A 15,162-nucleotide genomic window follows, 5' to 3' on the forward strand; every position below is an offset into this window, starting at 1 on the left:
CAGATTTGAGAACTGTGCTGGCAGTACTCTGTTCACTGTTGAGCCAGTTTCATTCACCAGTTTGACCTACACACACGCACGTGCACACACACACACACACACACACACACAAACACACACAAACACACACACACACTTTTTGTAAAGTGAGAGACCAGCTTTATGTATTTATTTTAAATGTTTATTTTTGAGAGAGAGAGAGAAAATGCGCATCCACATGAGTGGGGGAGGGATGGAGAGAAAGGGAGACAGGATCCAAAACAGGAAGAGTTACTTATTCTAAATGTTTAGAATACTTGAGCTGCGCTTAGACATTTTCAAGTAGCATGCATCAGTTAACTGTAAGATTTTTGAACTGTGGTGTATGGTTTAGCCGTTGTACTCCATGATACAGGGTGGAACTTGATTTTTTTTTTTTTTCTTCTTTCTGATTATGGAGGTAATACACACATCTCAGGATGTGTTTGGCTTCAAGTAAAAGATAACTTGGGAAATAGGAAGATTTATTTTCTTTCCTTTCATGAATTTAGAGTTAGGGAGGTTTTAGGTTTAATTAATTCAGAAACTGAGCCACACAGGTTCTTTTCATAGGTCTCCTCTGCCTAGTATGTTGGCTTTGTTCTTAGGCATTTTTCTTCATGGTGTGATAGCAACCACAAACATCATGGCCTCTAAAAAGAACGTCCAAAGGCTTAAGGTAACAGTACCTTTCTCATGACATTTTAAAAAATCGTGAGAGGTAACCTTCCCAGAAAGTGTCCCTGTTTCAACCCTCACCCTCCTCCACCCTCACCCCACCCCTGACATATACCACTCTTACTTAGCAGATGTGCCCTCATGTGTCTTAGCCAGAATTGTCCCTTACCCGTTTGTAAACTAATCCTTGTTGAGGAAAACGGTTACCATGATTGAATTAAACCTGTCATGGTTCCATATGCCACTTGACCAGTAATGAAAATCAGGGTCCAGTAGAATGGAAGGAGATCAAGTAGTTGTTGGTTTAAACAACTAAGACAATGTCTTTTTTAAAGTTTTTATTTAAATTTCAGTTAGTTAACATACAGTGTAGTATTAGTTTCTGGTGTATAGTATAGGGATTCAGCACTTCCCGTGTATCACCAAGTGCTTGTCACACCAAGTGCGTTCCTTAGTCCACATCACTGAGTTAAACCATTCCCCTCTGGTAACCATCCGTTCCCTACAGTTAAGAGTCTGTGTCTCAGTGTGCCCCCCCCCCCTCTCTTCCTTTGCTCTCGTTTTGTTTCTTAAATTCCACTTATGAGTGAAGTCATATGGCATTTGTCTTTTTGCTGCCTTCCTTTGCTCAGCACAGCTGAGCCACACAACTCTGGCTCTGTCCATGTTGTTTCAGATGGCAAGATTTCATTCTTTATTATAACTGAATAATAATCCATTAATATTCCATTGGAATATTCTTTATCCATTCATCAGCCGATGGACACTTGGGCTGTTTCCATAATTTGGCTATTGTAATACTGCTATAAATTTTGGAATACATGTATCCCTTTGAATTAGTATTTTTGTATTCTTTGTGTAAATACCCAGTGGTGTGATTGCTGGATGGTAGGGTAGTTGTATTTTGGGGGGAGGGCTGGTAGTTTTATTTTTAACTTTTTGAGGAACCTCCATACTGTTTTCCACAGTGACTGCTCCAGTTTGCATTCCCACCAGCAGTGCAAGATGTTCCCCCTTTATCACATCCTTGCCAAGACTTGTTCTTTCTTCTTTTGTTGATTTTAGCCATTCTGACAGGTGTGAGGTAACACATCTCATTGTAGTTTTGATTTATATTTCCCTGCTGCTGAGTGATGTTGAGCATCGTTTCAGTGTGTCTGTTTGCCATCTGGATGTCTTTGGAAAAATGTCTGTTCGTGTTTTATGCCCATTTTAATTGGATTGTTTGGTTGGTGGGGTGAGTTTTATAAGTACTTTATATATTTTGGATACTAACCCTTTATCAGATAAGTCCTTTACAAATATCTTCTCCTTTTCCATAGGTGGCTTTTTGGTTTTGTTGATTGTTTCATTTGCTGTGCAGAAGCTTTTTATTTTGATGTTGTCCCAATAGTTTATTTTTGTTTTCATTTCCCTTGCTTCAGGAGACCCATTTAGAAAAATGTTGGTATAAGCAATAACAGAGAAATTACTGCCTGTGTTTTCTTCAAGGACTTTTATGGTTTCTGGTCTCACATTTAGGTCTTTAGTCCATTTTGAGTGTATTTTTGTGTATGGTGAAAGAGAATGGTCCAGTTTCACTCTTTTGCAAGACAGTGTCTTCCATGATGTTCATTGAAGAAAACTTGGAAAGCACTCGGTTATAGAAAAAAGAAAACGGGCGCCTGGCTGGCTCAGTTAGTTAAATATCCAACTTCAGTCATGATCTCACGGTTCGTGGGTTTGAGTCCTGCGTCATGCTCTGTGCTGACAGCTCAAAGCCTGGAGCCTGCTTCAGATTCTGTGTCTCTTTCTCTCAAAAACAAAATAAGCATAAAAAAAGAGAGAGAGAGGGGAAAGAAAACAACTTCAAAAACCTTAGGTGCGTTTGATAGGAATTTTTTAGTTTTTATTTTCTTAAAAGTTGTATGTGTACATCATTTGAAGAGTCAGATGAACTTAACAGCCACAAGGTTGTTAATCATTTTATTACTCTATTTCTCCCCAATTTCTATTCTTAAAGGATGTCTACTTTTAAATCTTTTAGCTGATTTTTTGGGTATTTTTTTCATTCCTGAAACGTTTTTGCTGCTATTTCCTGATTTTAAAATTGTAGGCATTATATATTTAATCCTTCTGCTTCTAAGCTCCCCATGTTTTTTTTTTTTTTTTTAGCTTTGTTGTATTCTCTCTGTTTTTTTTCTAAATGGATTTGTGCCTCTAAAAATAAATCATTTTAGTATCATTGCATACTATCGTGTTCATCTTCCATCTGTAGCCAGAGAGTATTTTAAATCTTAAGAAAGTAACAGGTTTAGAAGTCTAAGTTTCTGTACCCCTCCAAAATATTTGTGTAATTCATTCAACTTTTTGTGTTCTTATTGGCAAGAGCCTCTAATTGATCACTCCTTCATTCCTGGACCTTCAAGTAAGACAATGGAATACTTCTGCTGTAATTACTAAAGACTTATCATGTATGGTTAACTTTTCCCTGTAGCCTCTCTAGGTAGGGATTTTACCCTTTCCCATCTTTCAAGTGTGTGGAAATATATTTGAGAGTTTTATTGTATATGGAAGTGATTGATACCTTATCATTTGAAAGATAATTTTCCTTTGTGTTTACTAGAACAAAAGTTCCCCTTTCTCTGGATTTAGTATTCAGGGCAAGTTTTCTGAATAGCACTTCAATATTGCCATTCTTCAGACCTTGTAAAAAATCTCTTAGTAATGGTAGATCTTTCATGAACTACTGATACTGCCTTTGATGGCTAGAGTATTTCCCATTTTGCTGTGAACAATGTTACAGACATCTTACTGGATTTTGCATTTGTGAGTGGAACAGTTTGTTATATAGGACAGTCATGTACATGTTAAGACCTTTAGCACTCCTGGCTCCCGCCTACTAAATGCCAGTAAGTGTTTTTCAGTCAGTGTGACACCCAAAATGCCCCCCAGAGTAATGTCTCAGTTGCGAACCCTATTTTACATTAGTTCGTAGGAGTGAGAGGACTAGATGAAAGGCATGCATATTTTTTTTTAAGTTTTTTAATGTTTATTTGTTTTTGAGAGAGAGAGAGAGTGAGCAGGGGAGGGGCAAAGAGAGGGAGACACAGAATCCAAAGCAGGCTCCAGGCTCTGAGCTGTCAGCACAGAGCCCGATGTGGGGCTTGAACTCACAGGGTGCAAGATCATGACCTGAGCTGAAGTCAGAGGCCCAACTGACTGAGCCACCCAGGTGCCCCAAAAGGCATGCATACTTAAAATTTTAGGACAGCTTGCCAAATAACCCTCCAGGAATGTTGTACTAAGTTTTACTTATAGTGACATTAGATAAGAGTACCTATTTGCCTATGTCCTCAGTAGCACTTCAGTTTTGTTTGATCATATTTGCTGGTCAGGTAATTGATAAGTGATGACTGACAGAATTGGCATCAGTTTCTGATCTTGGAAAATGGTCAAGTTAGATGAATTTCTAGTAACTTCTGCCTCTAAGGTTCCAAGTACCTCTAAGTTACTGCATATAACTTTTCATTGATGGTATATAATTGATTTTCTTATATTCATATATAAGAATGTTACTTTATTTGAATTACCTTATATTTTGAGGGGCAGCACACATGTACAAAGTGTAAAAGAAATAAAAGTGTAGGGGTGCCTGGATGGCTTAGTCGGTTGAGTATGCAACTCTTGATTTCAGCTCAGGTCATGATCTCATATTTCAAACCCTGCATTGGGCTCTGTGCTGACAGTGCAAAGCCTGCTTGGGATCTCTCTCTCTCTCTCTCTCTCTCTCTGACCCTCCCCTATGTTTCTCTCTCTCTCTCTTTCTCTCTAAATAAATTAACTTAAAAAAATATAAGGAAACAAAAGTATATGCAGTGTACAGAAGGTTTCCTTCTATGTCTTCTATGTCCAGTTACTGTTTCACTCTCTGTAGGCAATTACTGTTATCTGTTTCTCACATATCTTCTTGAAGATATTTTTCTGTATTTATGCATTATTTTATCTCTCTTTAACAAAAATGGTGGTGTGCTATACAATACTCTTTTGCATATACACTTCGTATTTGGTATGTATTAAATTGTTATTGGAGATTATTGTATACTAGTGCATGTGTTGCTGTCTTCTTTTTAATGGCTGCATGGTATATCATTGCATAGATGTACCACACTGGATTTAAACAGTCCTCTACTGGGCCTCCTGGGTGACTCAGCTGGTTAAGCATCTGACTTTTGATATCAGCTCAAGTCGTGATCTCACTGTCATGAGATAAGCCCAAGTTGGGCTTCGCACTGGGTGTGGAGCCTGCTTGGGATTCTTTTTCTCCGTCTCTCTCCAAATTAATAAGTAAACTTTAAAGAATCCTGTAGTGATGGACATCTAACTTTTCCCTAGTATTTCATTGTTTCAAGCTATATTATGGATATATGTGTTAGGTAAAATATATGTGCATATTGAAAAATTACGTATTTTAATAGATACGTTACATTTTAGAGGCCAGTCTTAAAGTTATTAAAGTATTCTTTAATAAAAAAAGAATACACACAAATGGTTAAAAATATGGTTAATAAAAAGTAAAAAATCTTCACTTTTCCTTCATCTCTGCCTACTCTTAAAAGGTAGTCACTATTCTTAGATATCTTTATAGAAAAAAATTCTGTATATAAGAATACATACACAGTCTCTCACTTGAAAAAATTTACCAGAGTATAAATATAGAGCTGCATTCCATACCTTGCTTTTTAAACATAAGTATCTTAGCTGTTTTATACATTTTTTTTTAATTATAAGGCTAATATTCAATTTAAAATACTCTGAAACAAACTATACCAACTAGAAACGTATATATATAGTTCAGTGATTTATCAGAAGGTAAACTTCCATATACCTACTCCTCAGGTAAGGAAAAAGTATATTCCCAGCCTCCTCCTTGCCCCCTTCCAGTTACTGTTTTCTCTCCTCCTCAGAAAAGTGACCCCATACCCTCACTTTCTGATAATCACCTCCTTGCTTTTGTTCTATAGTTAATCCTTATTATTCATGGATTTTGGACTTGCACATTAACCTGCCTAGTAAAATTATTTGTAAGATCAAAAATCAGTACTCAAGGTGCTCTTGTGGTCATTTGCAGACATTGGCAGAGTTACCTGATGCACACATTCCCAGCTAAGTTCAAACAAGGTGACACTCTGTCTTACTGTTTCACATCTCAAACTGTAAACAAGTGTGCTTTTTGCAGTTGATTTAGTACCACGTTTTTCTCATTTTTGTGGTTTTCATTGTTGATTTTCCTATTTGAAATCCCCCCCCCCCCCCCACCGCCAAGTATAGTTCTCAAGTGCTATGTCGAAAGTTCAGGGAGGCTGTGATATACCTTATGGTGAAGACACATGTGTTAGGTAAGCTTTGTTCAGGCATGAGTGCTTTTGGCCATGAGTTCAGTGTCAGTGATTTCAACAATATATATTTTTAAAAATATTTTTTAACATTTATTTATTATTTTGAGAGACAGAGACAGAATGTGAGCAGGGGAGGGGCAGAGCGAGAGGGAGACACAGAATCCAAAACAGACTCCAGGCTCTGAGCTGTTAACAGAGCCCTACGTGGGGCTCGAACTCAAGGACTGCAAGATCATGACCTGAGCCGAAGTCGGACGCTTAATTGACTGAGCCACCCAGGCACCCCAACAGTATATTTTATGTTTAAATTTTTTAATGTTTATTTATTTTTGAGACAGAGAGAGACACAGCATGAGCAGGGAAGGGGCAGAGAGAGAGGGAGACACAGAATGTGAAGCAGGCTCCAGGCTCTGAGCTGTCAGCACAGAGCCCGATGCGGGGCTTGAACTCATGAAGTCGGACGCTTAACCGACTGAGCCACCCAGGCGCCCCAACAGTATATTTTAAATAAAGAGTCTTTAAAGCATAAAACAAGGTTGTGTATTGATTAGTTGAAGAAAATGTTTTGACCAGAAGCTCATAGGAACCTGGCCTTACTCTGTTTGCCCTAGGAGCAGTGGTTCAGTATTTGCTAATTCAGTACTTGCAGTGAACTTCATACAACTAGTGCAAATAATGAGAATCAGCTGTAGTTTTATCACCTAAATGTGCATTCCTTAATATTACAGTATTAGTCTGCCTATTTAAAAAATTTATATAAATGGAACCACACAGTCTATATTCTTATGTGTCTGTTTTTTCCCTTAACGTTATGTTTGTAAGATTCATTCATGTTGTTACATGTAACAGTAATTCACCATTTTTATTGCTATATTATTTTCAGTTGTATAAATATACCACAGTTTATTTTTCTGTTCTCTTGTTGATAGGTATTTGGGTTATTTTCACATGATTTTTATGAACACCATTGATAGTATTCTCATAGATCTTTCAGTAGATGTGTATACACATATATGTTTGATATATATGGAATTGTTGAGCAGACTACATCAGTTTTACTAGTTTAGATACCCACCAGTAGTGTGTGGGAATTCTTGACTTGGTATTATTAAAATACATCTTTATTCTAATCACTAATCTTACTTATTGTTGTAGGTTAGACTGTGAGAATTACATATTATTAGTTCCTGACTGCATACAAATTACATTTCTCATTTTCTTTCAGTATTTTATATGCACTACATTTAATGGCCTAAAATTCCCTTTGGAGGACAGAACTGCTGTCCTCTTTGGAGGGCGACCCAGTAAATATAGACTAAAAAAAATCTATATTGCCTTCTGTGATTATAAAAGTAACAGATCTTTCTTTACAAGTTCGAATAACAAATAAAGCCTAAGGATCTAATGTGTTACATCGTGACTATAGTTGATAGCACTGTATTGTATAATTGAAATTTGCCAAGAGAGTAGAACTTAAATATTTCTACCCCAAGAAACGGGTAAATATGTGAGGTGATGAATGGGTTAATGAACTTGATAGAATCTTTTCACATTGCATATGTATATTAGATCATCATGTTTTACACTTATAAATGTCTTGTTTGTCAGTTATATCTCAGTAATGCTAGAAAGAAGAATTCAAGTAATACAGAGGTGAACAAAATACTGAAAAAGGCACTCTTTAATTGGGCTGTGTATGTTAAAAGAGTAAGGGCACAGGAGGTCTCCTACACACATTACCAAATTTTTCCCCCAGGTTTATTGAGATCTACTTGACATACAGCATCCTATTAGTTTAAGATATACAACATAATGGTTGAATACATATACCTATAGTGAAATGATTACTAAAATAAATTTAGTTAACCCCCATCACCTCACATAGTTAGAATTCTTTTTTTCCTTGTGATGAGATCCGTTCTATTAGCAACTACCTGAGTTTTACAAGATGGGGCCATTTTGATACATAGTGTAATATGTCCCATGAGTTAAAATGTTTGGTATCACTTTATAAACATTCAACCTCCACAAGGATAATAAGAATTTTTCCTTAGATCACATGCTGATTTCTGGTCATACTGGTTCTGGATCTGGTACAGTCTTAACGTGCAGTCATCTGAGTGTTCTATGGAAACATTTGGCACATGCTTACTGATATTTATCAACATTTTTCTTAGAAAAACTAGAGTGAAGCCCCATATTTAAAAGAATGCCTTCTATTACATTTTTCAGGATTGAACCCAGAATTGGGGATGTTCTACAATCTGGCACCATTAATAGGAAAGACTGAATTTCACTTTAATGAAACTTTGGGTCTATATTCTTTTGTCTCTGTTGCTTTGTCTTTAAAATTTTTGTTTTCTCTTAATGAAATTTGTTGGGGAGGAAGAAATTGGATGGTAGTACCAAGAAATACATTTGAAACTGAACAGTTTTATTTTGAGTTAGGATAGCAGGTGTTTGATTAACATTTATTGAATATATAGAATGGGTGGGTACTTGTCATTGTTGTTTGGCATTTCAGAAGATGAAGTGGGAATAGCTTTATCACTGGGGCTGTGAGAGATGCTGTGAGATCATTAGGCATTAAAAAATCACTCTTAAGGGGCGCCTGGGTGGCGCAGTCGGTTAAGCGTCCGACTTCAGCCAGGTCACGATCTCGCGGTCCGGGAGTTCGAGCCCCACGTCGGGCTCTGGGCTGATGGCTCAGAGCCTGGAGCCTGTTTCCGATTCTGTGTCTCCCTCTCTCTCTGCCCCTCCCCCGTTCATGCTCTGTCTCTCTCTGTCCCAAAAATAAATAAAAAAACGTTGGAAAAAAAATCACTCTTAAGTTTTCAGTCTAAGTATGTAGATTATCAAAGCTAAAGGTTAATAATTGTTTTTTTTTAATCTTTATTTATTTTGAGGGTGGGGGAGCAAGAGAGGGAGAGAGAGAATCGCAAGTAGACTCTGCCGAGTCAGCACAGAGTCCTAAACAGGGCTCGATCTCATGAACTATGAGATCATGACTGGAGCCAAAATCAAGAGTTGGATGCTTAACTGACTGAGCCATCGCAGGTGTCCTTGAAGGCCAGTAATTGTATTAAGATAGCATTTGTTGTTTTCATCATGACTTTTGTAAGTAGGGTGACTATATAATTAATTTATCATCTAAACCAAAACAAATCCTAAAGTTAACATGACATAGATACAAGTCATGGACTATCTGGGCAAAACAGTACATATGGTTCTTTAATTAAAAGGGACTTCACTTTTTCTAGCTCTTACTAGAGATTGTGTTTAGATCCATTTTAACATCCCTCCACCCCAAAGTCATTACACTTTTAAATAGCATACAATATGAATATAAACTTTTCTGTTTTTCTGAAATTTATTTTAGACTGCAAACCAAGGGTCAAAATTCAAAGACCGTCGGCTACAAATATCATGGCACAAGGCCAAGGTGCCTTCTGTATCCACTGAGACTGAGGAAGAAGATGTCAAGGAGGAGGTAAATTTAACGATTGAAAATAAGCACTGAATTAGATTGTTTCTCAAGTAGTATTTTTCTTGACATTAAAGTAAATAAATTTTAAAATAAATACGATTCTTTCATGCACACAGTAATCAAAGACTAGAAGTTTATTAAAGAATGAGAACAGGTGCAGACACATAAAAAAAGCTCTTTGGGGGGTATTTTCTGGTAGAGGAGACACTTTTTTTTTCTTTGCATTTATTTTGTCTTTCTTTGGGCTCTAGAAATTTTTATTCTGGTAAGTGAGGACATGGATTACATGGACAAAATACATTTTAGCTGGTTGTTGTAGCTTTTCATTTATTCACGTTCCATAGGTAATAGATTTAAGTTTCTTATTTTCCTTCTGTGTACAGTTGGTTAAAATGAGAGTTACGGAAGTGGGACGTAAAAGGGAAGAAATAGGAAACCAAGGATTTAAACCAAGGAAACTCTTAAAATATGAAAAATAATTTCACTTTTTAACTCCTATTTCTAATTTGTTTATTAAAAGGGACCTTTAGCCAACATTGCAAGTTATTCCTGATTCATCATAATTTTGGTTTTATAGATGTTAGCATTCATGATTGATCAACAGTTTTGTGATCATGTGGATAATTTTATAAAACAAAAGCAGAAACATTTCCCATGTTAAAAAAAAAAAAGAAAAATCTTGATATTTTGGGAATGTTTGTAGAAATCTGTATTTTACGTAAGATTTTAGATTTTTGTATAAGGTTGGGAATGTTGGTGTCATGGGGAAGTTAGTATACTCTCCATCACAGATTACTTGATACTAAAAGAAAGGTTGAGGAGTTTGGTCATATATTTTCATTTTAAGTTAATGGCATAAAAGAAAACTTAATTATTTATTTTTATGAATAGATTAATTTTATCAGAAACATTTTATAGATATTTTTTCTTTTACTCCTCCTACTCAGCAGTCACATTTTATTTTCCTGATGATATTAGAATGGAAGTCTGTTAAAACTGGCAAAATTAGCAGGGGAGGAAAATATGTATACATTGAAAGACTGTTGTGGGTGTTTTTGCCCTGCTAACTACTCTCTGAGTGTGTCACTTGTAAATCTGTCCTAGGTTTTGTATACTAGTCTTTGTGTCCTTTGGCTTAAAAAGTATTTTACTTAGGGGCGCCTGGGTGGCTCAGTTGGTTAAGGGTCCAACTTCGGCTCAAGTCCTGATCTCATGGCTTGTGAGTTCAAGCCCCGTGTTGGGCTCTGTGCTGACAGCTCAGAGCCTGGAGCCTGCTTCAGATTCTGTGTCTCCCTCGCTTTCTGCCCCTCCTCACTCGTGCTCTGTCTCTCTGTCTTAAAAATAAATAAAACATTGAAAAAAAATTTTTTTAAGTATTTTACTTAACTTTCTTATACCACTAAGCAGATTTTACTCTCTCTTTCCTCAGGAAACGGAAACCTCAGATTTGTTTTTGCATGATGATGATGATGAGGATGAAGATGAATATGAGTCTCGTTCGTGGCGAAGATGAAATCTGATTCGAGCTGTATAATTTTTAGGAATATTGTTTAGAAAAGAACAACTTTTTAAAATTATTTAAAGAAGTCAATGAGCCAAAAATTTTTTTTATTTTTCTTTTCAACACAGTAGGTTTAAGGACAGCAAGTTTGCTATTTAAACACATCTCATAACTGTTCATGATATTAAAGCACCAAAGGCCTAGTGACTTTTACACAGTTGTGAAGATCCACAGGGATGATACGGATAATCTCTAGAGCCTTATTTTCCACACCACCTGTTTTGTTGCTATTGGTGTTGGATTATGATGTAAATGACAGGGTGTTCAGAAATTTTATTTTGGATTATAATCTGCTGATAAAATTTCATTAAATGTCAAAATCGCCTGGAATCTCTTAACTCTCAGCTGTTATGGATGGGTCGTCAGACAGAAGGAGATATTTGTAATGAAAATACCCTTTTGCTTTCAAGAGTTGTCTTGGAAGAAAAGTAGATTTATTTTAATTTTTTTACTATGGAGGAGCCCAGTTTGTATTCATTCTAAATTTGGGGGGTGGGGGGTGTTGGTGTTCAGTACAAGTACTATTTTAGCGTAAATCATAACAAACTCTGTATTCTTAAATGCTGTAAGGCAACAGTAGCTAGTTTCATGGTATTTTCATTCTGTCGTCATTAATTCTCCTGGACTCATGCTGCTGATCCTTAGTTTGCTTTGAAATTAGTGAGAATGGGTTCAGTTGGTCCTTTTAAAAAATATTCCCAGAGTGTAAAAGTCTTTAATCTGTTGCCCATTTCTTGTCCCCATTTTCTTTTTCTTGCCTTCTTATTAATAGGCCTGACTTACCCACTGTTGAGATAAGTGATTCTTTTGGGCCACCAAAAAGTCAGTCCCCAATAAAAAGTTTAAACCAGCACCTTGATAAATAAGTGATGTTTCGATGAGAATAATGGAAGGATTTGCGGGGGGTGGGGGGGGGGTGGGGGGAGAGTCACCAGCTTTTCCTTTTTCGTTTTTGAAGCTTCAGTTTAGTTAGTAGTTACAAAAGAGGGTTACAAAGTGTCTGAAATTCTTTTCCTAAATTTAAACTATGATGGTGAGGTGACTGGGGATAGGGTGGGGGTGGGGTGGGGTAGGGTGATGGGTATGCTAGTAATAAATGGGAGTCATAACTTGACTTTGATCAGATGACTTTATATTTTCATAATTTTGTAGCTTGTTGCTATCCATGAACATATGCATCCTTCAATAGACAGTTTCCTTCACTGTGTGCATTTTTACTGTACACTGTATAGAGTAGATTATCTGTTAAGTAAAATATATATGTAAATTTATGTCCTTGTGTTCTGAATGTTAGATGGAAAAGCAGAGGAGCAACACTACACTGTATTGACCCCTGGGAAAATAAAGTGATTAATGTACATAGGATGTCACTTTTTCAAGGATATGCACATCTATGTTTTTATATATGTGTGGTGTGAAAATTTGAAACTTCCTGTTGGCTTCAGAAGGTTCTTGGTGATCACTATATCAAGGATATTGTATCCTGAGGTAAAGGCTGTTTCTCAAAATAGAAACTATTCACTAAGAAACCTAAAACCATCAGGATTCTAGATTTACTTAGCTCTAAGAAGTTAAATCCCACGTTCTGATTACCTTTTCTCTTCTCCGTATTTTCCTGGAATGATGTATCAAACCAGGATCATTTTTAAGTTCATGTAATTTTCCCTTCACTATAATAAGGACCTCCTTTTTCTAGGTTGTTATTATATTTTCTGATAACACTGAAGCTAAAAAATAAGCTTATAAAAGAAGGAAAACCTTACAATGGGGTACCTAGAATAAGCAATCTTGCTCCTTCCTCCTCCATCATCTCTAATGAAATTTTGATGTCTGTGGCTCAGTCGGTATATATTTTGAAAGATTCATTGTGGTGAATATTTTGAGTCCTGACAGTTTAAACGTGATAGAGGGAACAAAGGATTTATATATTTTTTGTACAAAGTTTTTTCTTAAACTGTATAATTTTGTAAATAATTTGTTTGGTTTTTTTGTGTACTAAAACTACCAGCGTATAGATTTCAATAAGAATTGTTGTATTTTTGTATTTGGAAACTGAAAATTACAGTAAATTAATGGAGCTGTAAGAAAATTTTCAGTAGACTGACAGTTCAGCAGAATGAGATTCCTTTTCATATGATTTTTTAACTTCAGAATTGACATCGTATTATAATACTCTCGGTGTAGAGAGAGTTGGAGATTGATTTGACTTTTTTTAGTTACTGGGGGAGAGGGGATGAAAGAGAAGGGCATTCAAGTAAAGAATAGGCAGACCCTTGTTCCAGGGAGATTGGAGGCCCTTCTATAAAAGGTAGTTTTCAGATACACCTTAAAATAGGACTGATATACTTTTTAAATGTCCTACGAATTCTAAAACATGTCTGACTCTCCAAAATGAATTCAAAATATGGGTAAAATATAATATTGGGAAATTTAGTTAAGGTCAGCATAAAATAGTTGAGTGTATTTTTTTCCTTTAGGAGTTCTTACCTCCACCTTCAAATCCCCAAGCATTAGAATTGCCCTAAAAAGTAAGTTACTACCATGACTTGTTTTCTTGGCATCTTCACTTACAGAAACAACATACAGCATCTGAGGCAAATTTTGTCCTGTTTAATGTGGATGCCATCTAAGTAGCTGAAGAGCGGTAACAGCCACCAGTCTGGCTGGGTTAGCCTGGTTTACTAGTGGATTGCTGCCCAGGCTTAAAAAGGTGACCCTAGGGAAGGCAGAATTTCCCTCAATTTCTTCATGTTGTAACATTGGGAAAACACTGTCAGCAGCTAAGATGATAAATTGGGCAACAGTCTTGCTATAGGTAGGTCCATGGTGATGGATCATTATTTGAAAAAGAAAAAAATCATGTGAAAAGGAATAGTGGTTCCTCTTGATGTATAGTATGCCTGTATTATAGTTTTTACAAAATTGTGAACTTGTGTAATAGTATAATAGGAGATATTGTTGAATTTCTAACTGTTTATACATTTAAATTCATATATGTAATGTTTGTTTTATCAATTACAATCTGAATTTCTAAGAAGCATGTTGACTTTTGCAATAAAGATGCAATATGGAATGGTTCACAATTGGAAAAAAAAAGAAAAAAGATAAAAGTATTACAAATTCAAAATAATTTGGAAAATTTATGAACCATTCCAAAAATTCTAACAATCACCAAAAGAGCTGTAATTCTGGCTTGTTCTGGAAAGAAAGAAAATGTGTGTGTATGCTTGCTTGTATGTGAGAATGAGTGGGCAGTGGATATGCATGTGTTTCATGTTGGGTTCATGTACATGAGAGAATGCACTCAATATGAATTTGGGTACTGAAGTCACTGGGTATTAAATATTCAGGAGAATATTTCATGAACAGGGTGGTCTTAAAAATGAATGAGAAGGGTATTGAAGTGTTAGTCGTAAATAACCTTGGAAAGCCCTGTTCCTTTGTTCATGGATGGGTCTTGGTATTTCAGATAACAAAGCACAAACAATGTTATGAAAACAATTATTTTAATGTTAGCTTGAGATGATTGAGTATGCCTGCCAGTGATGAGGAAGGACATTTTCTTTAAGTGGAGTACAGAGAAGGGAAAGAACACCTTGAAGAGGTGACCTAAAGATCGGTCAGCTCTAACTGTGATGAATGCTTGTAAGGAATAACAGGAGAGGGAAGTGACATTACACACCACGTCCTGGATGGTGACGAGAAAGAGAGCTGTATCACTTGGGCTTATTTTCTCATTTTAAAAATCGCTTTTCTTCTGAATTCCCCTTCAAATGATTAAGCATTGTCTAAGAAGAGTCATTCTTTAGTTCTCAACTTGTACAGGAAAATACTAAAGAATGGGAACATTTTGTTTTCATTCTCTTCAAATACACTTTATCTGTATTTTATGAATTAGGTAAAGTGAGGTCTGTGTGACCATTTGTTTCATTTAACCTACATTATGTTTATATTAAACATTAGTTCTGGGACGTTTGGAATAGCCAGCATACTTCTAAACATAATTCTGCTTAATGGTGGCAAATCAAATCTTGTGCTCA

General features: G+C 36.1%; 1 protein-coding gene across 4 annotated transcripts in view; it reads left to right on the forward strand.

The window, feature by feature from the left end:
- The window catches only part of RBM27 (RNA binding motif protein 27), a 72,671-nt gene extending 60,184 nt beyond the window's left edge, over positions 1-12,487 (forward strand). For all 4 annotated transcript variants that reach the window (XM_023256343.2, XM_023256355.2, XM_023256351.2 and 1 more), the window contains 2 exons: positions 9,454-9,564; positions 10,991-12,487. In XM_023256343.2, the coding sequence (XP_023112111.1) occupies positions 9,454-9,564; positions 10,991-11,074 (195 nt within the window). In that variant the 3' untranslated portion in view covers positions 11,075-12,487. The remainder of the gene's footprint in view (positions 1-9,453; positions 9,565-10,990) is intronic.
- Positions 12,488-15,162: the final 2,675 nt, after the last annotated feature.

The sequence above is a fragment of the Felis catus genome, chromosome A1 (genome assembly GCF_018350175.1).
Source record: "Felis catus isolate Fca126 chromosome A1, F.catus_Fca126_mat1.0, whole genome shotgun sequence".
Classification (NCBI taxonomy): Eukaryota; Metazoa; Chordata; class Mammalia; order Carnivora; family Felidae; genus Felis; species Felis catus.